General features: G+C 47.7%; 1 protein-coding gene and 1 long non-coding RNA gene across 2 annotated transcripts; both read right to left on the reverse strand.

The window, feature by feature from the left end:
* Positions 1–13,632: 13,632 nt before the first annotated feature.
* Positions 13,633–15,647, reverse strand: LOC114229465 (zinc finger protein 501-like). Its single transcript, XM_054710116.1, has 3 exons — positions 15,598–15,647; positions 15,226–15,436; positions 13,633–14,886 (listed from the first exon to the last, which is right to left on the reverse strand). Exons 1-3 carry the CDS (start codon positions 15,645–15,647, stop codon positions 13,678–13,680), a joined length of 1,470 nt encoding a protein of 489 aa, XP_054566091.1. The 3' UTR covers positions 13,633–13,677.
* Positions 15,648–17,159: 1,512 nt separating this feature from the next.
* Positions 17,160–22,059, reverse strand: LOC129147608 (uncharacterized). Its single transcript, XR_008554911.1, has 3 exons — positions 21,981–22,059; positions 21,649–21,722; positions 17,160–17,238 (listed from the first exon to the last, which is right to left on the reverse strand). It is a non-coding gene; the product is annotated as an uncharacterized LOC129147608 (long non-coding RNA).
* Between the last annotated feature and the right edge of the window lie 4,911 nt (positions 22,060–26,970).

The raw sequence follows: 26,970 nt of genomic DNA on the forward strand, positions 1-26,970 counted from the left end.
TGTCCAAAAGTGGCACTTTTAATCTAGTTTAACTGCAGTGTCTACCATGACTATGAAAACAGAGTTTGTGTCCCAAACTCATTCCACCTCAGAGTCTTACAACAAATGACACCAGCCTATGAAACCTCATACATCATGACACATGGCCTCTTTGGAGCGCGTGGAGAGTAGTTACCCTAAACATCGCTGACACTTATGTAATACATATTGTGACAGAGAATATAATTCATATTGTTCACAGGAGCACAATAAAGGCCGCCTGTTCAGGGCGACCATTGACCTCTACAATAAAAGAGGCACCAGACAGCACATTAGACCCACAAAGTCATGCACACTTTCTCCCAAAGCCTTCGTCAGCAATGCAAAATCAGCCAATATTGAACAAAGAGTGATTTTCTGCCATCAAGCTGTGCCTTCCAACGCACAGAAAGTTTGGGACCCCACCATATCTGTTCACCTGTCCATGCTGACAGAACACAACTTTCCTTTCAATCATCCCAGGGAGAGAATAGAACCAACAAAATTAAAGGTACACAAGAAAAAACTCCTTTTACATAAAGATCATAAACCAGAGCAAAGGACAGCAAGAGGTTTGCAGGCTGATGAACTGGAACCTGAAACACTTCATCACAGCATAATGTGAGACCCACAATGTCCCTGAGAGAGGTAGCACTTCTTGGCTGAGGATGGGCGCTCTGGACGAAACCTGGGTCAGGTCAATTCTCTGGTTAGAAATAAAGGAATGAAGATTCATCCAGGAGCTCAGAATATTCATAATCTTCTCAAGCACACCCCAGAGCATGCAGGGGTTGTGATAGATGCCCACTCTTCAGGTGAGGCAGGTGGTGGGGTGAAAGAGATTCCAAACAAATACTTGCAGTGACATCAATCAGCTTGTATGCATGAGCTGCACGTGCGATGCAGTTTCTTAAAGTGTCACTTATATCTGAAACTTAGGAGGCATCTAGCAGAGTGTATCCTATATAATAAAAGCCTAATATGTTAAGTGTCTGGTTGTCCAGTGGACTATTCAATCAAAGTGTAATATGCTAATAATATGCTAAGGCCAATCAACAGCTCCCTATGACGTGCACTGAGCACCAGGGGGCAGACACTCAGACCAGTAGGTTTGCTTGCTGCAGGGACTGGGCAAGATGGGGCTGGACACTCCCTGGAGCCCTCCCACTGTCCCTCCCCAGCCAGCCACTCTTCCATGGGGACTGGACCAGATGGCGCCTATAGGCCCTGATTGCCAGCCAGGCAGAGGGACCCCACCTGTGCACCGGGCCTCTAGTGTTCTGATAAAAGGGGTTTGCATTCAGATAAATGGTGGTAAAAATTTCTCCTTTGGTGTTGTTATTCTGAGTAAGAAAGAAAAACATTGCCTGCACATTTGAAGCTTTTATCCACTGTGTACTCTGAATTAAGCTGAAATTCAACGTACTGTATTATGAGCAGGTAATGGACTTAACCTTCATTCCCTCTTATGTCAATGTCAGGGACTGGCATGCATGAATGCACCGCACATCACTCTTTCTCCACACCTCTCTCTCACTTGCACTCTCACACCCCATGCCCCCATAGTCACCTCCTTGACTTCCTACTCATTACTCAGCATGTGTGGACCAGAGAATGCTTGCCAAATTCAAACATGATCAAGTACTGTCAGACTCTGCGAGTTCACCCTCATAGAGGCAGCTTTGAGACCTTCTATGAAGGCCTCTATGACTGGTTTTACCCTCAACCTCACCTATTGAGAACCACAATCAGATCTCAGATACCCAGAGCCCACCTCCCCTGGTGCTGCACTTGATGTCCCCTCAGCACTCACAGCCAACATCTCTCCACTTACCCGTCACTCAAGTCCCAGCCCCGGTGGCCCTGTGCACCAAGCCCAGTGAGTCTCACAGATGAGCACTCAAGCCTCTAGCTCACCCACAAGACTGACTGCAACCCCCAGGCCACACCCAGGGTCACAGCAAAACCCTGGTGAGTGTTTAGAGAATATGTACCAGCCCTAGTCTCCTCTTGTTGGATCTACTCTTCAGCCTCCCATTCATCTCATGTCCACTCATCTTTTAAAGGCCTTGGCCACTGGGAAACCATTATCCATCCCCGATATTCTACATGACCACTCTGACCCTGTCCTGTGCTGTGTTGTGACACCCACCTCCCACAAACAGGGGCCCCAGCAGGAAAGCCAGTCCTCAGGGTCACACTGATCCTCTGAGCTACTAAGACCATTACCATCCTGACCATGATTCCCTATATTAAAGTGATTCACAATCCTGGCTGCTGTGTCTCAGCTGATTGAGCATCACCCCATGCACAAGAGGTCGCAGATACATACCAGTCCCAGTCAAGTCCCCTGCCTGGGGATGGGACTGGATTCCCGTAGCGGTCATGCAGGAGGGAACTGATTTTTGTTTCTTTCTCATGGATGTTTGTCTGTCTCTCTCCCTCTCCTTTCCTTTCCACATCTAAAATCAGAATAAAAGTATACATAGATATATTTTTATTTTTTAAATTTTATTATTTTTAAACATATTTCTTATATTGATTTCATAGAGAAAAGGAGAAGAAGAGTTAGAAACATCAATGATGAGAATCACTGATCAGCTGCCTCCTGAAAGCCTCTACTGTGGGTTGAGCCACCAACCTGGGCATGTGCCCTTGACTAGAATCAAACCTGGGACCCTTCAGTCTTTAAGCCGATGCTCTAGCCACTGTGTCAAACCAGCTAGGGCTAAAAATATGTATATATATATATTTTTAAGTACACCTGCCAGTTGCTGAACCAGCTCAGTCATCACCCCAAGCATTTGCACATCCTGGTACCTTCTCCTGGGAGGACCCCCCACATCTCACTCCACCCGTTCCCAAAACCAGGGTCCACTTCCTAAGCCCTAGTCGTGGCCTCAGGACTCGAGGCTGAGTGTCTGCAGGTCCCGGGGCAGGAGGAGGGGCTGGACAGTCCCAGGACCCCCTACCTCAGAGGCCCCGATAGTGTGAGGCCCTGACATCAGCCCCACAGCCCAGCCCCCTGAGCGGCTCTGCACCTGCAGGAACCTGTGGAACTGAAGGTCTGTGGAGGGCCAGGCACCCACCGCCAGGACCCAGGGGTCAGGCCCGAGGTCACGTGACCAGGAGAGGCCTGCACCCCTCAGGGGGTCCTCAGGGCGCACTCCTGCTGGGTGGCTGTGGTCACAGGGTCCTCCCCCCTCCCTGCTGTCCTCTCCCCTGTGGTCGGCTCCTCCTCTGGGCAGTTGTGGGGACGTTAGAGCCGCATCTCAGGCCGCGCCCCTCTGCGTTCACAGCCCCCAGCCCGTCCCCTGAGGAGGAAGGGACCCTCCTCCCGGAAGCCGCCGCTCCTCCTCTGTCGCCTTTAGACACACACAGGCCTGGCTCTCCCCTCCCGGCTCAGCCCCCACGGCCTCCCCGGCGGCACCGCAGCCCGTCGCCCCCCCTCCCCCTGCGCCCCCCACGGGCACTCACTGCTCTGGGCGCTGCGGCCTGGGCTGCGGGGCTGAGCGGCGCCGGCCCCGAGGCGGGAGGGCCGATGGGGTGACGCTGAGGGAGCTCTGTCCGCGGAGAGGAGGCGGGGGGCACGGGGACCCCAGTCCCGCCGGTTGGGGGTCAACCCGCCTCAGACAGCCCTGCCCGGCGGGACGCGGCCTCCCACGCCTCCTCCTCCTTCTCACGATGGACGCGCTGAAGTCTCTTGCTTTAACAGTTCCGAAAAGTCAAAATGTCCGCCAGGAGGAAGACTCCGGAAGTCCCGCCCTAACCGGATGCACTGGCTCCAAATGCTCTTCGTAATCGCATTGCTTTCTGGGTAATGTAGTTTTCTCTACCGCCCAGGAGAGGGCCAGCTTTCCAGCCCAGGAACTTGAGGAACCAGGTGTTATAGCTGCCAGTGGCGCTGGGGAAGGAGGGGATGGGACTAGGGGCCTGGTTACCTGGGACAGACGGACAGACCTCCCGGGGGAGGGGGAGAGGGGAGGACTGGAAGAGAACCCTAAAGAACGTATACACGGGGGAAATGGGAGACATCTGTAACACCATCAACAAAGAAAAATAGCCGAAACAGGTTTGGCTCAGTGGCGGACTCAAGGGTCCCGGGTTCGATTTTGGTCAAGAGCATGCACCTTGGTTACGGGCACATCCCAAGTAGGGGGTGTGCAGGAGGCAGCTGATCGATGTTTCTAACTCTCTCTCTCTCCCCCTTCCTCTCTGTAAAAATCAATAAAATATATATTAAAAAACATATTTAAAAATACATATTTCAAAAGAAGATAACCCGGCTGAGTGGTTGAAAGTCAACCTATGATCCAGGAGGTCAGGATTCTATTACTGGTCGTAGCACAGATGTGGGTTAGGGGTGCAATTCCCAGTGAGGAGTGGACTTGCAGGAGGCAGGTAATCAGTGATTCTCATAATTGATGTTTCTCTTTCTCTTCCTCTGTCTAAAACAGTGATGGGCAACCTTTTGAGCTTGGTGTGTCAAACTTCGCAAAAAAACTGAGCATAACTCGGGTAGTGTGTCACTTTGAGGAAAAAACTAACTCCAAGACTCTAGTCGCAAATGTTTCATCCTCAGGAGCAGCAAATGTTTCATCGTCGGCATGCGGCCACCTCAGCGGCCGCGTGTCATCAGAAATGGCTATGCGTGTCAGTGCTGACACGCGTGTCATACGTTCGCCATCACTGGTCTAAAATATATGTAATATATATGTAGCTCATGGACACAGATTATAATGTGGTGAGCTCCTACAAGCAATGGGGGCTCAATAGAGGGAGGCAAAGGGGGAGCACGGCAGAGGGAAATGGGGGGCATCTGTAATTGCTTCAAAAATTAAAAATAACAGCAGGTGTGGCTCAATGGGTGGCAGTGGACCCACGAATGAAGAGATCACTGGTTCGATTCCTGGTAGGGCACATGCCCAGGTTGGGGCTTGATCCCAGTAGGGGGCAGGCAGGAGGGAGCTGATCAATGATTCCCATCTTTGATATTTCTCCCTCTCCCTCTCTCTCTAGAAAATCAATAGAAACATTTTTAGAAAACGAATAGTGTTAAGATTGAATTGACTCGCCCAAGCCCGTTTGGCTCAGTGGATAGAGCATTGGCCTTTGGACAGAAGGGTCCCAGGTTTGATTCTGGTCAAGGGCACGTTTGCCAATTGCAAGCTTGACCCCACGCCCTGGTGAGGGTGAGTGTGGGAGGCAATCAGCTGATATGTGTCTCTCTCACATGGATCTTTTTTTACGTATTTTTTTTTATTGATTTCTGAGAGGAAGAGAGATAGAAACATGATGAGAGAGAATCCTTAATCAGCTGCTTCCTGCACCCCCCCACTGGGGATTGAGCCTGTAACCTGGGCATTTACCCTTGACTGGAATTTAACCCAGGAACCTTCCTTCCTCAGGCAGTCTCTCTATCCACTGAGCCATACTGGTTAGGGGTCACATGGATGTTTTTTAAAAAAGAAGTAAATGATTGAAAAAAAAAAGATTGAATTGACTCAACAACACCAAAGTGAGTGTGGGCCATCACGTTTTCTCCCAACGCTTGTAAGGAAAGTCAGGCCTTGGTCTGTCTGTATAGAGGGTGTCCCAGGCATCACTGTGTTCAGGAACAGGAAGCAGCCTGGACCGGGTCGGCCTCAGGTTGGCCTGTAACATCTTGTTCTTGATTTCATGCAGAAAAGATTTCACAACATGAGTTCAGGAGACGGTGAAGGTATGTTTGTTGAAGCCGGGGATAATGGGGGGGGGGGGGGGGCGGGATGTAGGCCCGAGGATCGAACAAGCAACAGCAGACTCCGGGCGGCTCCTCTGGCTCTAGGAACATGTGGGAAATGATGGAGCCCAAACGGGGCTGCTCTGAGCTCACTGGACCTTGAGCGCAGGTTCAGGCGCTCAGCCTGGGATGAGCTGCTGCAACTCACTGCTGCCCTGGTTCCAGGTCGGGTGGGACCCTTAAAAGTTTAGAAGAGCCAGGCCGGTGTGGTTCAGTGTCAACCTATGAACCAGTGAGTCAGAGTTCGATTCCAACTCGGGTCGCGTGCCAGGGTTGTGGGCTCAATCCCCATTGTGGGGTGTGCAGGAGGCAGCCTACCAGTGATTCTGTCACCATTTATGTTTCCATCTCTCCCTCTTCCTTCCTCTATGACAGCGGTTCTCAACCTGTGGGTCGTGACCCCTTTGGGGGTCGATCGACCCTTTCATAGGGGTCGCCTAAGACATCCTGCATATCAGATATTTAGATTATGATTCATAACAGTAGCAAAATTAGTTATGAAGTAGCAACGAAAATAATTTTATGGTTGGGCGTCACCAAAACATGAGGAACTGTAATAAATGGTCATGGCATTAGGAAGGTTGAGAATCACTGCTCTATGAAATCATTAAAAAATATATTTTTAATTTTTGTTTTAAATCAATTTTTTGGGGGGATGGGGCAGAAGTAGAAAGCATGGATGTGGACACAGCCACACTCCCAGAAAGAGAAAGTGCAAGCTCACTAAGCTGTTTGCAGAAATCCTGACCCACAGAAACTTGCTGCCCTATCTGAGGCTATGGGTGTGAGGGATACTCATGGAGTTCTTTGCTCTGGGCTCTCTACACACTCAGCTCTCTCAGCCACAGCAAATTTACAGGATAATGGGATAAAATAGAAGAGCACATGGTGTGACTGAGGGAGAGGGAAAGCTACATTTGGAGAATAAAGCGAAAGAGATCACTGGGAGAATTGTGAAGGTCTCACCTGCCCCTAAACACTGAGGGAAATTAGGTGGTTCCTGGTACTATCTAACCACTGCCATTATATCATACCTTCCCCCAGTTGTCACTCAGCATGGCGAGATCTCCTCTGAGACCATCTTGCATGTTCACCCTGTGAGGAAACCAGGTTTCTCCCTGATCTACTCTACCAATGCATGAACCCTAAATATTCCCAGTATTAATTAAAGACAAAGGAGAGCAGCCAGCTCTGGCCCAGAGCAATAGGGCCCACAATCGTACTCAGCTAAGGTAATACTACAAACAACTGAAGAAGGGTCTTACAAGAATAGCCCATGATTCATGTAGGTGAAGAACATAACCTGGCATAGGCTGTCATAAAGCACCTTTCCCTACAGGAAGGGGGAAGAAGTGAATAAATGTGGGTATTGTCACCCTCCCAGGGAGAGGAAGAGTAGGATGGGACCCATTAAGCTGCCTGTGAGACTCCGATTCCCAGACACTTTCTGCACGTTTTGAGGCAATGGGTTCCGAGAGTCCACTGTAAGGGCTCTGCGCACAGCTAAGGTACAGTGGCCACAGCACATTTGACAAGACAGGGGCAGAAATCAGCAGAACACTCACCTCAGGACACTGGATCAATGTGAAGCTCTTACCTGCAGAAGAGACAAGTGCAAACACTTCCAGCATCACCTCGCAGTACAGAAGTCTCTGAGCCTCATCCAGGAGCCCCCACTCCTCCTGGGAGAAGGCAATGGCCACGTCCTCAAAGTTCATATCCTGTCGTGATGGGCACAGTTCAGTCCATGATCAGCTTCTCTCCTAGGCTCAGAACCCACTTGTGAGTGTGACCCTGGGTAAATCCCTGGCTGCCTGTGTTCACCTCTGTGGTCGAGGTGAAGACCCACATGGTAAGTGTGTCGATTGGGAAGGTACAGGACTGCAAGCATCCAGCGTCCATGTTCTTTTAAATAAACATCAGGCACTACCCTGCTCCCAGGCCTCATCTTTTGCATTGCCCACGTGAGTGCTGCATCGGGTGGTCCAAATGCTCACATTCACATCAGCGGTGAGCCTGTGGTTCCATTCCTTCTGTGCATGAACCCGGGTGAACTAGAAACTGTTCTTTACGAAGAGACTTCCAATGTCAAAAATCACTGCCAGCGACACAGGAAGCCAAATGGCTGTTTTCTTAAACAAGAGAATCGTGTGGAGACCACGTGGAGGCTGTAGTCGATTTTCGAAAGATGATTTCTGAGACAGATGTAAGGCTCCTCATTCTCTCAAGTATTATTTCATCTATTGCATATCCTGCCCCATTGTGGTGACCTTTGGCCATATTTTGAAATTCGGTGGATTTCACCATCATGACTGTCTCCTTGTAAATGTCTCTATTTGTCATGTACCTCTGGAGAACCATCCTTGTTGACTCTCTCAGCACAGAGGCACCCAGACAGGCCAGGGTGGATGTTTACCCACTGAGGACAGTTCAGGGCCATTTTCTCTCCCTAGAATGATAAATATCTACAACCTCCTTCACATTCTAATCTCCAAGACACGTCCCACCCACCAGAGGACCCGGTGGCTCAGCAGCCAGCACCCCTCCTGCTGGGCAGATAGGGATTCAGCCTCTGCAGAGGGAGCTCCTCTCCCTCCCTGGGCAGGTCAATGGCTGGAGCACCTCATTACAGTGGACTAGGTTGGCCCTGCCTGGTCACATGTTTTCTTGGAGCGCATGCTCACTCCCAGGAGATGAATCCCCAGGAACTCATGTAGCAGAGCTTGCTCCATGTCCCACTAACGATGGCCCGAAAGAGCAGAGCGGCCACAGCCTGGACTGGGACTAGAGAGGGCCTCAGAGCCACACACATGGCCCAGCACCAACTCCCCGTGGTAACTGCCCTGACTTTTCCTGCCCACACCCCCCTGCCCAGCTGCCACCGCTGCTTCCAGCCCTGACACCTGAGAGGAACCTGAGCTCCTCCACCCCCTGAAGGTACAATAGCCCAGGCTCAACCCCCGGCTGGAAGGTGCAGAGACCACACGGGGCATGTCCAGGCCCAGAGCGTCTCCCGGCTGCTTTGGGTTTAGTCCAGGGAGCACCTTGATGTCATTGTCCCCTGTGGGTGCTTGTGAAGCTCAGCCCAGGTCCCCACCTGCTACACTGACAGCCCTGGCACTGCCCATCCTGGTCCCGGGGTCATTGCCTGCTCTGCCCCCAGGAGAACCCTGGCTGCTGGTCACCACGGGGCCCTGGGCTATATTGGTGTTCATAAGTGTGTGGATTGAATGGGTGAATAAAACATATATATTGAATTTAGAGAGAAAAAAATAGGGTTATAGAGATACATCCATTTTCTAGTTCCATTCTTCCTATACCTCCTTTGGCTGATGCTTGTAATTGTTCTGACCCGGGATGGAACTTGCAACCTTGGTGTTGAGATGATTCTCTGACCCGCTGAGCTATTTGGTGTCGACCGGACCTATGTAGCAATTTAAGTAAAATAACCCAATAATGTGTCTGAGATTTGACAGATACAAAAACCGTCATGAAGACAGATAGTGGTGGGAGGCTAGAATGGGATTCATTTCATGTGAGCTGTTTCAAGGGCAGACTGTATTTTCCATCAGTTATTTTAAGGGCTGATTGAAGCTCTGAAAAGGGCAGGAGGACGTTGGTTTCAGTGATGCAGGAATACATGGAAACACAAGTGTGTCTAAAAATATATCTTTAAATCAATTGTACTTAAATCAAACTTTAAAAAAGGTTTAAAACTTGAGGATCCCGATAATTTTACTGTGTTATTAGCAAAGTTCTGGAGCATAGTTTTTGCTACTGTATCAGTGTTTTGGAAATAAAATACAATGACGTGCTACTGAAATATCTCAGCATGTCTGTGTTCCATGCTATCATTGTGGCAGTGTAAATCGGACCACGATGAGAATATTCACAAAAGGAAATTGACAAATACTACAATGTAGACTTAATGTATAAATGAATGCTTAAGACTTTTTTAACAATATATTTTATTGACTTTTTTACAGAGAGGAAGGGAGAGGGTCAGAGTTAGAAACATCCATCAGCTGCCTTCTGCACACCCCCCACTGGGGATGTGCCTGCAACCAAGGTACATGCCCGTGACCGGAATCGAACCTGGGACCTTTCCTTTTTTTTTTTTTTAAGTCTTGTGGTGGTGATACGAGTTTTTGAAGAGCATTTTCTGTAAAGAACACAAGACTCCAGTTCTTTTTTCTTTTTAATATATTTTATTGATTTTTTACAGAGAGGAAGGGAGAGGGATAGAGAGTTAGAAACATTGATGAGAGAGAAACATCGATCAGCTGCCTCCTGCACACCCCCCACTGGGGATGCGCCCGCAACCAAGGTCCATGCCCTTGACCGGAATCGAACCTGGGACCCTTCAGTCCGCAGGCCGACGCTCTATCCTCTGAGCCAAACCAGTTAGGGCTGAACCTGGGACCTTTCAGTCCACAGGCCAATGCTCTAGCCACTGAGCCAAACTGGTTAGGGCGTGAATGCGTAGACTTAAATAAGAGTGGCTCCAGCCGTAACCGGTTTGGCTCAGTGGATAGACAATTGGCCTGCGGACTGAAGGGTCCTAGGTTCGATTCCGATCCAAGTCACGTACCTTGTTTGTGGGCACATCCCCAGTGGGGAGTGTGCAGAAGGCAACTGATCGATGTTTCTAACTATCTTTCTCTCCCTTCCTCTCTATAAAAAGATCAAAAATATATATTAAAGGAAAAAAAAAGAGTGGCTGTATATGGTATACGTTGCCTTAATTTGTACATAGCATTACAACTGAGTAAAACAATTTTCCTTCCAGGTTTCAAAACCAATGCTTCCATATGGCAAAGGAGTCACCTAGGAATGAGGGAAATGTAAGCAGATGTCTCAGGTGCTGCACAGTCCTCCTTTGTTTAAAATAAGAAATTTATTTAATCAATTTGAAAAAGATTCTCAGCAAAAATTTTAACAAAGCAGATAGAGACAGTGCAAAGAAATGTATGAAAAAATGATCACCATAAAAAATTCCTCAGTAGATAGAATTAAAACAAAAGCAAATTAACACTGCATGCATTTCCGGAGTTACTATTTGAAAAGGTTAACCACTGTAAGTCTTTGCAAGGTAGCAGAAAAGTTGGAATTTTTATATACTGTGGGTAAGGAAGAAGGCAAAGGGAATGACCATTCTGGATCACCGTTCCGCATACCTTAAATGTAAAACATTCACCTACACAGCAGTTTGCTAAGTAACACATATGTCTATATAAAGAACTCAATGTAAATATTCCCAGATTTATTTATAATACCCCAAACCTGAAAAGAATAAAAAACATAGATCAATAAAGTGGTTTCACAGAACACAGTACTACTCAGCAATAAAAAATAATTCCCGCCGAAACCGGTTTGGCTCAGTGGATAGAGCGTCGGCCTGTGGACTCAGGGGTCCCAGGTTCGATTCCGGTCGGGGGCGTGTGCCTTGGTTGCGGGCACATCCCCAGTGGGGGGTGTGCAGGAGGTAGCTGATCGATGTTTCTCTCTCATCGATGTTTCTGACTCTCTATCCCTCTCTCTTCCTCTCTGTAAAAAATCAATAAAATATATTTAAAAAAAAATAATTCCCTCTTCACATAAGTATTTGTACTGAATCTCAAAGTGACTGTGTAGCATGGAGGAAACCAGTATTTATTAAAGAGTACACATCAAATAACGCCTATAAAACTATTAACAGCCCTGGCCAATTTGGCTCAGTGGATAGAGCATCAGCCTGCGGACTGAAGGGTCCCAGGTTTGATTCCAGTCAAGGACATGTACCTTGGTTGCGGGCACATCCCTGGTAGGGAGTGTGCAGGAGGCAGCTGGTCCATGTTTCTCTCTCATCGATGCTTCTAACTCTCTATCCCACTCCCTTCCTCTCTGTAAAAAAATCAATAAAAAAATATATTTTAAAAAACACGAAACTATGAACAGTGTGAACTATTCTATTATAAAGAATGGAAAATCCCTGATGCATGGAGGGCCAAGAAAGGCAGAGAGATTATAACAGCGTAGTAGGAAAATAAAGGATGTGGCAAAAGAAGGTATAGAGTTGCTGGTATGGAAAATAATACAATAATTAATAATAATAAACAGGAATAAACTCTGCCCCGGCCAGTGTCCTCAGTTGGTTGGGTGTCATCCCATTCACTGACAGGTCTCTGGTTTCACTCCAGGTCAGTGAACATCCCCAAATGGATTTCCAGTTGTAACGTGCAGGAGGCAGCAGATCTGTTTACCTCTCTTTTCCAGTCTCTTATTCTCTCTCTCACCCAAAACATGAATAAAATTGTTTTCTGAAATATTTTATTTGAAAAGAATAATCTGTGTTTTTCAGACATACAACTGTAAGCACATTATTGCCCCACCCTGTGTATGAGTTACCGGTGGGTTTATTTACATGTGAGTTTCACAGCTTTATCTCTAGGTCAGGGCTCACCAAATAGCACACATGAGAAAGGTGCACTAAGTTCTCATTTGCTGGGTGAGCAGCCTTGCTTCAGTGGCAGCAAATGTTGTCAAGCAGGGAACACGACTGCCATTGCAATCAACAGGAATGCTGACTGGTTACAAAAGACACATCCTGGGACTGATTACAGGGTTATCCTTCCTCTAGCTCTGAGGTCCTCCCTGCTGAGCAACAACGTTGAGATGAACTCCCTAGGGCGCCAGGGGAATCCACAAAATCATGAGATTATTGTCTCTGCTAGTGACTTCAGTTACAGGAAATAGTGGTGGAGGTCCTGAGAATGACCTCAAAGATCAAACAGGCCACAAGTTACAAAATAATTTAGACTTCAGTCCAGAAGAGACACTTTTCATCTGCTTTAACTGCAGTGTCCGCCATGACTATGAAATCAATGTCTCTGTCCCAATACTAATTCCACCTCAGAGTCTTATAACAAATGACACCAGCCTATGAAATCTCATACATCATGACACATGGCCTCTTTGGAGCGCGTGGAGAGTATTTTCCCTAAACATTGCTGACACTTATGTAATACATATTGTGACAGAGAATATAATTCATATTGTTCACAGGAGCACAATAAACGCTGCCGGTTCAGGATGATCATTGACCTCTACAATAAGAGGCACCAGACAGCATATTAGAACCACAAAGTCATGCAGAATTCCTCTCAAGGCCTTGGTCGGCAATACAAAATCAGCCAATATTGAAAAAGTGATTTTCTGCCATCAAGCGGTGCCTTCCAAAGCACAGAAAGTTTGAGATCACACCATACTGTTCACCTGTCCATGCTGACAGATCACAACTTTCTTTTCCATCATCCCAGGGAGAGAAAAGAACCAACAAAATTAAAGGTACACAAGAACAAACACCATGACATACAGATCATAAACCAGAGCAGAGGACAGCAAGAGATTTGTAGGTTGATGAATTGGAACCTGAAACACTTCAACACAGCATAATGTGAGACCCACAATGTCCCTGAGAGAGGTAGCACTTCTTGGTGGAGGAAGTGGGCTCTGGAAAAAACCTGGGTTAGGTCATTCTCTGGTCAGAAATAAAGAAATGAAGATTCACCCAGGAGCTCGGAATATTCATAATCTTCTCAAGCACAACCCCAGAGCATGCAGGGGTTCTGACGGATGCACACTCTTCAGGTGAGCCAGGTGGTAGGGGAGAAATATCTTCCAGACAAATTCTTCCAGTGACATAAATCAGGTTGTAGTTCTGAGTAGATTAGCAAGTGCGATGCAGTTTCTGAAAGTGTCACTTATACCTGAAACTTAGGAGGCATCTAGCAGAGTATATGTTCTGATAAAGGGGTTTGTATTCAGGTAAATGGGAGTAAAAGCTTCTCCTTTGGTGTTGTTCTTCTGAGTGAGAAAGTAACACATTCCCTGCACATTTAAAGCTTTTCTCCAGTGTGTTCTCTCATGTGTTGAACGAGGGCATATTTGTAGCGAAAAGATTTTCCACATTCACTGCACTCATAAGGTTTTTCTCCAGTGTGGACTCTCTGGTGGATAAGGAGATGACTATTGTGTCTATAAGATTTCCCACATTCACTACACTCATAAGGTTTTTCACCAGTGTGAACTCTGTGGTGTGGAATGAGGTGAGCCTTTTGTCTAAAAAACTTCCCACAGTCACTACACTCATATGGTTTTTCTCCAGTGTGAACTCTCTGGTGGATAAGTAGGTAACTGTAGTGCCCAAAAGATTTCCCACATTCACTACACTCATAAGGTGTTCCTGCAGTGTGAACTGTGAGGTGTTGAATGAGGTTAGAGCTCTGACGGAAGCACTTCCCACAGTCACTGCACTCATATGGTTTTTCTCCAGTGTGAACTCTGCTATGTTGGATAAGATTAGAGCTTCTGCTGAAGGACTTCCCACAGTCACTACACTCATGTGGTTTTTCCCCAGTGTGAACTCTGCTATGTTGGATGAGAGTAGAGTTACTGCTGAAGGACTTGCCACAGTCACTACATTGATACGGCTTTTCTCCAGTGTGAACTCTCTTGTGGTTAAGGAGGTGACTGCTGCGTCTAAATGACTTCCCACATTCACTACACTCATAAGGTTTTTCTCCAGTGTGAATTCTGTGGTGTTTAGTGAGGGAAGACCTTACATGGAAGGTCTTCCCACATTCAGTACACTCATAAGGTTTTTCTCCAGTGTGAACTCTGGTATGTTCGATGAGAGTAGAGTTACTGCTGAAGGACTTCCCACAGTCACTACATTGATACGGCTTTTCTCCAGTGTGAAGTCTCTGGTGGATGAGGAGGTAACTCTTCCGCCTAAAAGATTTCCCACAGTCGCTGCACTCATAAGGTTTTTCTCCAGTGTGAACTCTGTGGTGTTTAATGAGGGTAGCACTTTCACTGAAGCACTTGCCACAATCACTACATTGATGCGGCTTTTCTCCGGTGTGAACTCTGCTATGTTGGATGAGAGTAGAGTTACTGCTGAAGGACTTCCCACAGTCACTACACTCATACGGCTTTTCTCCAGTGTGAACTCTCTTGTGCTTAAGGAGGTGACTATTGCTTCTAAATGATTTCCCACATTCACTACACTCATACGGTTTTTCTCCAGTGTGAATTCTCTGGTGGATATGGAGGTTACTATTGTTACTAAAAGATTTCCCACATTCACGGCACTCATAAGGTTTTTCTCCAGTGTGAACTCTGTGGTGCTTAGTGAGGGAAGACCTGTAATTGAACAACTTGCCACAATCAGTACATTCATAGGACTTTTCTCCAGTGTGAACTCTCCTATGTCTACAGAGGTTAAAGATACATTTGAAAACTTTCCCACATGTATTACACTCATATTTCCCTTCTCCAGATGAGACGCCCTGATGTTGAACAAGGTTCTGGTTATGGCTGGCAGCTTTGTCACATTCATCCCATTGGTGATGCCTTTTTCTATTGAGAAATTCCTCTGAAATCTCACTGCCACTGTGTGGCTCCTCAGTGGTGAGAGGGGCCTGGTGCTGAAGAAGCTCTGAGATGGCTGGGAAGTCTCCCCCAACCTCCCTACTGGTTGAAGGCAGCCCTGATAAGGAGAAGCTGCACCTGGTCACAAACGAGGCCCTGTCCACAGCTTCTTTCCAGGGCTTCTCTCCACTGGCTTCCCTCTGTTGATGCGGAGGGTTTGCACTGAAAGAGAAGTCTCTCACACATGCGTCACTGAAGAAGGCTTTCTGCTCAAAGTCTGCTGCTTGTGACTCAGTCAGGTGCAGAATATCTTTGAACACAGAGAAACACCTCCCGCAGAGATGGGTCCTCTGGGTTGCTGGAGCTGTCTTAGAAGCACTGACCTGTGACTCCCCTTGTACAGGTACACTCTGCTCAGAACAGGCCTCCGCATCATCCGTTTTATGCCCACAACCTGAAAAGAGAAAAATGGTGATGAAATGAATGTCAACTGTGGTGACGGATAAGTCTCATTACAAAAGTGTGTAGCTCATAACACGTTGGTTCCATGCAACTGTCTGATAGTAAAATATCTGAAGGAAATATTGATAAGATGCTGCTGTGAAGATCTGGGACACTGAGGATCACTATACAGGGAAGATCTCATACAAAATATGAAACAAGCATGGCAATCACCACATGGAACAGAAGCTGGATCATCTGCTCATGTGTCTGCTAACAGTGTTTAACAGGGCTTGTCTTCTGGTGACATGGGCCAGCTGTGAAGAAGGTTGCTTACATCTTATTCCACGTAGAACTCAAGAAATGAGAAGTTTGTGTTGGGATCTAGTGAAGCACGTGTGTGCACCTCATTACACATATGCAGGTCAATATTTGAGAATACTGCAGATAGAGCAATTCAGAGGAACAGGTGATGGAGAAAGGGCAAAAATGTGAAGGTAGCCAGGAATCAGGAAGTCACAGATTAGAACATAAGTCAGCAAAGTGTTAAGCATGGGAATGAAAAGGCATAAACATGACCAGTAGCCAGTGGCAACTGTGATGGACATGAGCAGGTTCCTAGTATGAGCTAAACACCACCCCTATGTCATACTTCTCCCCAGTTGCAGCTCAGGGTCCAGGCAACCCTTTAGATCAGGGGTCCTCAAACTTTTTAAACAGGGGGCCAGTTCACTGTCCCTCAGACCATTGGAGGGCCGGAGTATAGTTTTAAAAAAACTAGGAACAAATTCCTATGCACACTGCACATATCTTATTTTGAAGTAAAAAAACAAAACAGCAAAAACACCCGCATGTGGCCCGCGGGCCGTAGTTTGAGGACGCCTGCTTTAGATCATCCTGCATGTTCACCCTGTGAAAAAAAAGGGGTTCTCCTTGCACCTTCTACTGTACAAACACACAAAACACAAATATGCTGAGTATTAGTGAAGGACAATAGAGGTGAGTACCCAGCACTGGCCCAGAGCAAGACAGCATGCAGTAGTATTCAGGGACAGAATATTACAAACAATGGAAGGAGGTCTTTCAAGAACCGCCCATGGTTCATCCAAGTAAAGACCATAACCTGGCACAGGCAGTCACAAAGAGTCTTTAGCTGGAGGAAAGGTGCAGAAGTAGAAGCCATGGATGTGGACATAGACACCCTACCATTAAGCCTTTTGCAACAATCTGACCCCCAGACACTCCCTGCCCTATCAGAGGCTATGGGTGTGAGGGATATTCATGGAGGCCTTTGCTCTGGGCTCCCCAGACACTCAGCTCTCTCAGCCACAGCACATTTGACAGGATAATGGGATAAAATTGAAGAGCCCATGGTCTGGCTGTGGGAGAGAAAGCTGTTTTTTGAATAAAGGAAGAAAGGGAATCACCTCAGGACACTGGGACAATGTGAAGCTCTTACCTGCAGATGTGACAAGTGCAAACACTTCCAGCATCACCTCGCAGTACAGAAGTCTCTGAGCCTCAACAAGGAGCCCCCACTCCTCCTGAGAGAAGGCAATGGCCACGTCCTCAAAGTCCATATCCTGTCGTAATGGGCACAGTTCAGTCCATGATCACCTTCTCTCCTAGGCTTCTACTTTCATCATCCTCCCCACCATCCACATCCATCTGCTCCCTCCACTCCCACATCAGAAAAGCACCCAGGACTTGGTCCCATCAAAGTCACTTTCTCTTTACATTCCTACTGTGTCTTCCCACAACAATAGGGATAGATGATAATATAGATGATACCTGTGCTCTGGGACTCACATGTAGGCCACACTGCCCCTTTTCAAAACAGTGAGTGTTATGAACATAGGGTAGGGACAGACGGTTTTTCATAATGAGGGTGTGAGTGATTTAACACTGTTCTTGTCAGACATTACCCTTGTTGTCCCCCAGATTCTCATTTCAAGACCCCAATAATTATGGCATCACTCTTCAATCTTTTGAATCTAATCCCAGGGTGGTGAGGCTATCACTTTGCACTACCTGCTGCACATAATTAATTGAACCACACTTCCCACACTTCTTTCCCAGAGGTAAAGAAACAAGGTAACAGCCCTAACTGATTTGGCTCAGTGGATAGAGCATCGGCCTGCGGACTCAAGGGTCCCAGGTTCGATTCCGGTCAAGGGCATGTACCTTGGTTGCGGGCACATCCCCAGTAGGGGGTGTGCAGGAGGCAGCTGATTGATGCTTCTCTCTCATCGATGTTTCTAACTCTCTATCCCTCTCCCTTCCTCTCTGTAAAAAATCAATAAAATATATATATATATATATATATATATATATATATATATTAAAAAAAAAAAAAAGGCCGAAACCGGTTTGGCTCAGTGGATAGAGCGTCGGTCTGCGGACTGAAAGGTCCCAGGTTCGATTCCGGTCAAGGGCATGTACATTGGTTGCGGGCACAACCCCAGTAGGAGGTGTGCAAGAGGCAGCTGGTCGATGTTTCTCTCTCATCGATGTTTCTAGCTCTCTATCCCTCTCTCTTCCTCTCTGTAAAAAATCAATAAATTATATTTAAAAAAAAAAAAAAAAAGAAACAAGGTAACACAAATATTCTGTGATGAATACAATTTATTTCCTAATCATCTTCTTTTCCAAAATTCTAATTCACCACCTCTGCAATGTATTTCTCTCCTAACCTTCTCCCTTCTCCAAGCCAGTGGAGATTTGAAAGCCCAGATGACAATGATGTATGCTATCACATGCCTATTGATCACTGAACAGCCCTCAACAACAAAAGGCAGGTGTGCATGCAAGTTTCACCTAAGCTCTCAGCCAGGAATGTACCACCAGAACACACACTCTTTTCAGGAACTTGAAATTCACAATACTATATTAAATTATGAAGACATCAGCAGAAATACACTTAACATTCATTCCCTCTTATTTAAATGTTAGGGTCCTGCCTGCATGAATGCACATGCCCTCTCTAAGGGCACATCACCCTTTCTCCACACCTCTCTCTCACCTGCACTCTCACACCCACCGCCCCATAGTCATCTCCTTGACTTCCTATTCATTACTCAGCATGTGTGGTGTAGTGACTGCTTGGCAAATTCAAACAGGATTAAGTTCTACACCAACTCTGAGAGTTCACACTCACTGAGGCAGCCTTGAGTCCTGCTATGGAGGCCTCCCTCCCTGATTGGGTTTTCCTTCAACCTCAGTTACTGAGAACCACATCAGGTCTCAGATATCCAGACGCCACCTCCACTGGTGCTGCACCCGATGTCCCTTCACCAGTCACAGCCTTCAGCACTCAAGTCCCATCACCTAAGGTCCTCTACCCCATGCCCAGTGAGTCACAGAGATGACCATTCATGCCCCTAAGTAAATCAACTGGTCGGCAAACTCATTAGTCAACAGAGCCAAATATCAACAGTACAACGTTGGAAATTTCTCTTGAGAGCCGAAAACCGAATTCTGTGCATGGGCCACCAAGTTTTAATCACACTGTACATGCGCACCTGCACGTGCTATTTTGAGGAAGAGCCACACTCAAGGGCCCAAAGAGCCGCATGTGGCTCGAGAGCCGCAGTTTGCTGACCACTGAACTAGACTGACGACAATACCCCAGCTAAGGCTCACAACAGAATCCTGCGGTGTGTTTAACAAGTAAATATGCAACAGCTGCAGTCTCATTGTGCTTCAATTGCTCTTTGGTCTCCCAATTTATTTTTATTTTATTTTTTTATTTTTATTTATTTATTTATTTATTTTTTAATTTCTTTATTGATTAAGGTGTCACATATTTGTCCTCATCCCCCCATTCCCATCCCACCCCCCTCCCCACGCATGCCCCAACCCCCTGTTGAACTTAACCGTTGGATAGGCTCATATGCATGCACACAAGTCCTTTGGTTGAACTCTCCCCCTCCCCCCACCCTCCCCTATCCTCCCTCTGAGGCCCGATAGTCCGATCGATGCCTCCTTGTTTCTGGTTTTGTTCTTGTTCCTCAGTCTATGTTGTTCATCATTTCCCCTAGATGAGCAAGATCATATGTCACTAGATATATACTTATAAGAACTGAATGTGAGACGAGCAATAATAGTTATGCTGACAGGCAAATGAATCAGTCTGTAGTGAGTTTCTTTCTGGACCAACAGTTCTTTAGAGACCCAATTTCAATGTCCACCAGTTCCTTATGTGTACATGTCAGCACTGACCCCTCAGCTCTGGATGGTGGACAAATGGTGGTAACGGAGGTCCGACTCCCTCTGGTTTGGTCTCGGCCGGACCCAGGGGCACGGCTTCACCTGGACCAAGGGGCACGTGGCCTCACCCATACCCAAGGTGGGCGTGGCCTCACCCGGGACCGGGACCCAGCCTCACCCGGATGGATCTAGGGGCACACGGCCTCACCCGGACCCAGGATCCGGCTTCACCCGTACCCAGGGGCGCAAGGCCTCACCCGGGCTCAGGGACCCAGCCTCATCCGGGTCCAGTGGCGCGTGGTCTCATCCGGACCCAGGGGCGCGTGGCCTCACCCGGACCCAGGGACCCAGCCACACCCGGGTCCAGGGGCGCGTGGCCTCTCCCAGACCCAGGAGCGTGTGGCCTCACCCGGATCCAGGGACGCGTGGCCTCACCCGGACCCAGGGGCGCGTGGCCTCTCCCAGACCCAGGGACACGTGGCCTCACCCGGACCTAGGTGCACGAGGCCTCACCCAGATCCAGGGACACATGGTCTCACCCGGACCTAGGGGCGCGTGGCCTCTCTCAGACCCAGGGGCACGTGGCCTCACCCGGACCTAGGTGCGCGAGGCCTCACCCAGATCCAGGGACACATGGCCTCTCCCGGACCCAGGGACACATGACCTCACCCGGACCCGGGGGCGCGTGGCCTCTCCCAGACCCAGGGGCACGTGGCCTAACCCGGTGGTCTCCCAATTTAAAAAAAAAAAGAGAAGACCTACAACTCCACCTTGGTCTCTCCACTCCCAGCTACCTTTTAAAGAAGCTTTCATTCTGAACTGCTCAAGAGTTCCAGACACTCAGGAACTGGTCCCTGAAATATTGCAAACCCTTACATGCAAAAAAATAAAGGTTTTGTCATTTTCAGTGAACATTACATTTCCTACTATGAACATCTGCATCCTCACCTGATGGTCCTTCCATACCTCCAGCTGTTAAATGCAACACTTTAAGTCATCCTTGACTCTCACCTCTCTCTCAACCTCCAAATTAGAAAATCCTGGTGGCATAACACTGACCAGAATTCAACTGCTTATTTCGCCTCCACAGCCCCCATCATGGACCAGTTCCCATCACACTCACCAAGACTATCACAGCAGCTTCGGTCCTAGTCTTTCTACTGCCTCCATCCCATCTATATTGTTCTTCATGCTGCAGCCACAGGGAGTCTGAGACCTGGGTCAGTCACCTGCCTCCATTGCTCCAAATCTCCCATTGCTCCCATCACCTGCAGAACAGACTCCCAAGTTGTCACAAAGCTCCTCTAAATCTGACTACTGTCCTATGGTTTCCAGTTCCTCGTGTTTTTGTTTTTTTAAGAAAATCGACACCTTCTGGTTCCTGAATGAGCTCCACCTTCACTCTGAGTCTTTGCACACACAGGACTCTATGCCTGGAAAAACCTCTCACATCCCATTCCACTGGCTGCCAAAAACAGGGACCACTCACATGACACTAGACTTGGACTTAGAATTCTGGGCTTGGTGTCTCATCAAGGTCCCCATGTAAAAAGGCTGAAAGAGTGGCTGGACTGTCCCAGGGCACCCCTATCTCAGAGGCCACAAGAGTGTGAGGCTCTGACATAAGTTCCACAAACCAGTCCCCTAAGCGGTTCTGCGTCTGCAGAAATCTGGGGAAAGAGGAAGGTCTGTTGAGTCTGGTCACCCCCAGGCCAGGTGACCTTGAGATGCCTGCATTTCCTCAGGGCCTCAGTCCTCAGTGCACACCTTTCTAGTGACCTTACCATTTACAGGACTTCTTTCTGCCCCTAGTGCTGTCCTCTCTCTGCCAGTCTTCTCGTTCTTCCTCTCAGCAGTTCTGGGAAAAGGTTAGAATCCCACCTCAGACAACGTCTCTCTTGTTCACAAGCACCAATGCTAGCACTCCCTGAAAATGAAAGAAAAACTCCTCACGCAAAACTTTCCCTCATCTTTCTTGTTGCTTTAGACATAAAACAGACCTGGGTTTCCCGAATCCTCCCAGCTCAACCACACCACCGCGTCCTTCCTGGCTGGCATTGCCGCCCGTCACCCTCTTTCACTGTGTCACACCGTCTGTTACCCACCAGAGACTCACCGTTCTGTAAGCTGAGGCCTGGGCTGCAGGACCTGACACTGGAAGGTACATGAGGTGAGCTGAGTGGAACTCTAAGCGGAGGAGTCTGGAAAGCAAGGAGGCTTCAATCCCACCTGCTGTGACTCAACAAGCCTCAGACACACCACTTAGAGCAGGGACACTGCCTCTGGTGCCTCGTTGTGGTTTTAAGGCAGAGCACCAGAGCCTGACTGTGGTAACAGAGGAAGGAGGTCGAAATGACCACAGGAGAAAGGTGCTGGACGTCACACCCGAACCAAGGGGCACCTGGGTAATGTGACTCTTCTGGGCCTTCATTGGCTAAACTCAGCCGTCATTGGGCCCATTGCCCTTTGGGTAACGGACTTTTCCAGGCCCCCCAGGTGCCAGTAGGATCCCAGTCACTGACTGGCCATTGCAGTGTTGGTTTTGGGACGCTGAGTGGCACTGGGTAATGACAACTTGAGGTTTTGGTGGCTGTTATAGGCTTTTGTGGAGTGTTGTCTGCAACTAATCTCTTGTTTGGAGACATTATTTCAGATTCCGTGAAACTCAGAATGCTCCCTGAGGTGGAAAGTATTATTATTTTATTATTATTATTATTATTGATTTTACAGAGAGGAAGGGAGAGGGATAGAGAGTTAGCAACATCTATGAGAGAGAAACATCGATCAGCTGCCTCGTGCACACCCCTCCTAGGGATGTGCCCGAAAGCAAGGTACATGCCCGTGACTGGAGTCAAACCTGGGACCCTTCAGTCTGCAGGCCGACACTCTATCCACTGAGCCAAACCGGTTACGGCGGAAAGTATTACTTCATTGATTCCTGAAGACTACAAATCTAAATGAATATATATAGTTATATACTTAAGATTTTTTAAAAAAATTTTTTAATTTGAATTTTAGAGAAATAAATTGAGATGGAGAAACACCCATCAGCTGCCTCCTGCATGTCCCCAACCCACCGCGAATACAACCAAGAGACCTGGTTTGTGCCCTGACCAGGAATTGGACTGGCAACCTTTCTGTGCATGGGAAGATGCTCAACCAACTGTGCCACTCCAGCTGTCAGATTCTTTATATTTAACATAAAAATACCACATAATTAAGAGAAAAAGCAGGCTATATTATACATAATCCCATCCTACTCGTTTCAAAGCAGTATCTGAAGGGTTACATAGGCCAATACGCTGACATTTCCCACATTGTCTGGATGTCTGTGGTCAGTACCCAATGTGAAGTTAAGCAGCTAACAGTTACTGAATGTTTTACTACAGGTGCCAGGCCCTGCATTATTATTTCATTTCATCCTCTCTGCAACCTGAGATGGTTTAACCATCTATTTTATGGGGAGGAAACCCAGGCTCAGAAACTCAACGTAAATTGAATTATTGTAGAATTAATAAAGGCAGGGCTGGAAGTCAAACCCATGTGTCTCTAACAACAGAACAGTGGCTTCTATGTTAGGCTCTGCTGCCTCCTAGAGGGTAGAATAGGGGATGCGTACCCACTAAAACAGGCTAGATGTTATTGTGGGTAACAAACAGGCCCAAACTTTAGTGGCTTAGAGTAAAGAAGGCATCTTTCTCGTTCATAGCACATGAACACCCGGGTTTCCCTGGGACTGGGATAAAGTAGAAGCACCAGGTTGGTACCTACTACGTGTTATTAGAAATGGAAAGGGAGGATGGCTAGTCTTAGTGTTTCTAGACACTTCTGTAACAGACTTCACTCCCACATTTCATTGGTCAAAATACATCACAGGGCTGCCGCAAACACCAAGGGCTCAGTAGGAGAACCTGACTTACTTGATGGGCCCCATTAAGGCAACTGCGTGGAAGCAGCCTCTTTTGGGGCTGTGAGGGGTCCAGGATGCTCTGAGGAGACGCAGGCACCTTCCTCTACTACCGTCAGCCTAGCTTTCACAAGGGCAATGGATTGACCTGCTCTTCAGGGACTAGCAGTCCCACCTGACTCTCCCAGCCCTCTCCAGGTGTATCCAGTCCTCATTACTGAGGGGGACTTAAGAGGCCCTGGAGTCTTCCCCATCAGCTGTTCCCATATGCACCCACCCACTCATTCCTTCCCAGGCATCCAGGATCCTACAGCATTTTCATGAAGGCCCAGAGTCCACAAACAGCCCCCTCCACGCTCTATATCTCCTTCTGTCTTCAGAGTCTTCCCCAATTCCCACCTCCACACAGCCTGGGATTCTATGAAATGACCCTTCACTTCATCCATCCTTGGAGCCTGAGATGGGATTCCCCAGAGGAATAACAGACACGTGGAAGAGCAAAAGCATTAAGGGCTCAGCCTGCAGGAGGAGAAAGAACACATGATGGAGAGCTCCACTCAGCTCACCTCCATCATGTGTCCTCTCCATCACCCCGGAAGAGAATGCCTTTGCATTTGCTGGTTTCTAGGGTGCAGAGACACACAAACTCACAGGAAACATACAGGCACCACAAGCACAGAAACACACAGCATCAGAACACCACAGCATCACATCACAGCTCAGAAGTCTCTGAGCCTCATCAAGCATCCCCCACTCCTCCTGAGAGAAGACAATGGCCACAACCTCCAAGTTCATATCCTGTCATGGAGGGCAAAGCTCAGTCCATGATCGGCTTCTTTCCTAAGATTCCAAGTATGTAATTTCTCTGACCCTCCACATTCATCTACTGCCTCTGCTCCCACACTGGAGAAGATAGCAGGCCTTGGTCCCAGGAAAGTCACTTGCTTCTTAAATTCCGACTGATATTTTGTGTTCCCACAACAATAAAGGCACCTGAGCAGAGAGAAGATACCTGAGCTCTGGGCCTCACATGTAGGCCACACTGCCTCTTGTCAATAGAGTGGGTGTCAAGAACATAGGGTAAGGAGAGATATTGGCCATAAAGGGACTGTGAGTGATTTCACACTGGTTAGGCCAGGAAATACCCATACAGTACCCCAGAAGGTCCCTCCAAGACACCAAAAACATGGCATCACACTTCACTCTTACAATCCCAAACCCAGGGTGCTGAGGCCATCACTTTGCACTACCTGATGCACATAGTTCTTTGAATAATAATTCTCTCACAGAGCTTCATTCCCACAGGGACAACTTCAAAGATAACACAAATTTTCTGTGGCGAGGTCAGCTTGTTTCCTAATCCCTTCTTTTCCAAAATTGAAGTTCATCTCCTCCATAACCTGTTTCTCTTTTCCCCTTCTCCCTTATGCATGCCCGTGGAGATTTTCAAGCCCAGGTCACACTGATGTATGCTATCTCATTCCTATGTATCACTGTGCCAGCCATCACAACAAATGGAAGGTGGGTAGATAAATGGCTTCTAAGCTACGGACCTGGTAGTTGCACCACAACACCCCTCTTTTTAGGAAATTAGCCTAAAATTCCCCTTATTCCCCTAACCGGTTTGGCTCAGTGGATAGAGCATCGGCCTGCAGACTGAAGGATGCCAGGTTCGATTCCGGTCAAGGGCATATACCTTGGTTGCAGGCACATCTCCAGTGGGGGGTGTGCAGGAGGCAGCTGATCAATGTTTCTCTCTCATTAAAGGAATGAACTATCCTTCTCCCTTCCTCTCTGTAAAAAAAAATCAATAAAATATATTTAAGAAATAAAATAAAATTCCTCTTATTGTATCACCCAGACCTTACCAGAAATGAGTTCACCCATCATTCACTCTCCTGTCAATGTCAGGGCCCTCTCCACGTGCACATCACTCTCTCCCACACCGCCCTCACTCCTGCACTCCCACAGCCCAGCCCCCCACAGGCATCTCCTTGGCCTCTTACTCATTACTCAGCAGATGTGGTCCAGAGAAAGCTTACCAAATTCAAACGGGATCAAGTACTGCCAGACTCTGAGAGTCCACACTCATAGAGGCAGCCCTGAGTCCTGCTATGAAGGCTTCTATCCATGACCATTTTTTCCTTCAACCTCACTTACTGAGAAATGCAATCAGATCTGATATCCAGAGCCCACCCGCCCTGGTGCTGCACTTGATGTCCCTTCACCAATCACAGCCAACATCCCTCCACTTACCCGACACTCAAGTCCCAGCCCGGATGGCCCTCTGCACCAAGCCCAGTGAGTCTCACAGGTGACCACTCAAGCCTCTAGCTCACCCACAAGACTGACTGCAACCCCCAGGCCACACCCAGGGTCACAGCAAAACCCTGGTGAGTGTTTAGAGAATATGTACCAGCCCTAGTCTCCTCTTGTTGGATTTACTCTTCAGCCTCCCATTCATCTCATGTCCACTCATCTTTTAAAGCCTTGGCCGCTGGGAAACCATTATCCCCCCAACACTCTACATGACCACTCTGTCCCTTTGCTGTGTTGTGACACCCACCTCCCACAACAGGGGCCCCAAAAGAAACCATTCCTCAGGGTCACACTGATCCTCTGAGCTGACCATGATTCCCTGTATTAAAGTGATTCACAGTCCTGGCTCATGTGTCTCAGTTGATTGAGCATCAACCCATGCACTGAGAGGTCGCACTTGTCCCAGTCAAGTCCCCTGCCTGGGGTTGGGACTGGATTCCCGTAGCGGTCATGCAGGAGGGAACTGATTCTTGTTTCTTCTCATGGATGTTTGTCTGTCTCTCTCTCTCTCCCTCTCCCTTCCTTTCTACATCTAAAATCAGAATAAAAGTATATATAGATATATTCTTATTTTTTCATATTTCATTATTTTAAAAATTTTTTTATTGATTTCACAGAGAAAAGGAGAGGAAGAGTTAGAAACATCAATGGTGAGAATCATTGATCAGATGCCTCCTGAAAGCCCCCTACTGTGGGTTGAGCCCCCAACCCGGGCATGTGCCCTTGACCAGAATCAAACCTGGTACCCTTCAGTAGGCCAACGCTCTAGCCACTGAACCAAACCAGCTAGGGCCAAAAATATGTATATATACACTGAGTGGCCAGATTATTATGATCTCTGAATGCATAATAATCTGGCCACTCAAGTGTATAGCCTATA

The sequence above is a fragment of the Eptesicus fuscus genome, chromosome 21, assembly GCF_027574615.1.
Source record: "Eptesicus fuscus isolate TK198812 chromosome 21, DD_ASM_mEF_20220401, whole genome shotgun sequence".
Classification (NCBI taxonomy): Eukaryota; Metazoa; Chordata; class Mammalia; order Chiroptera; family Vespertilionidae; genus Eptesicus; species Eptesicus fuscus.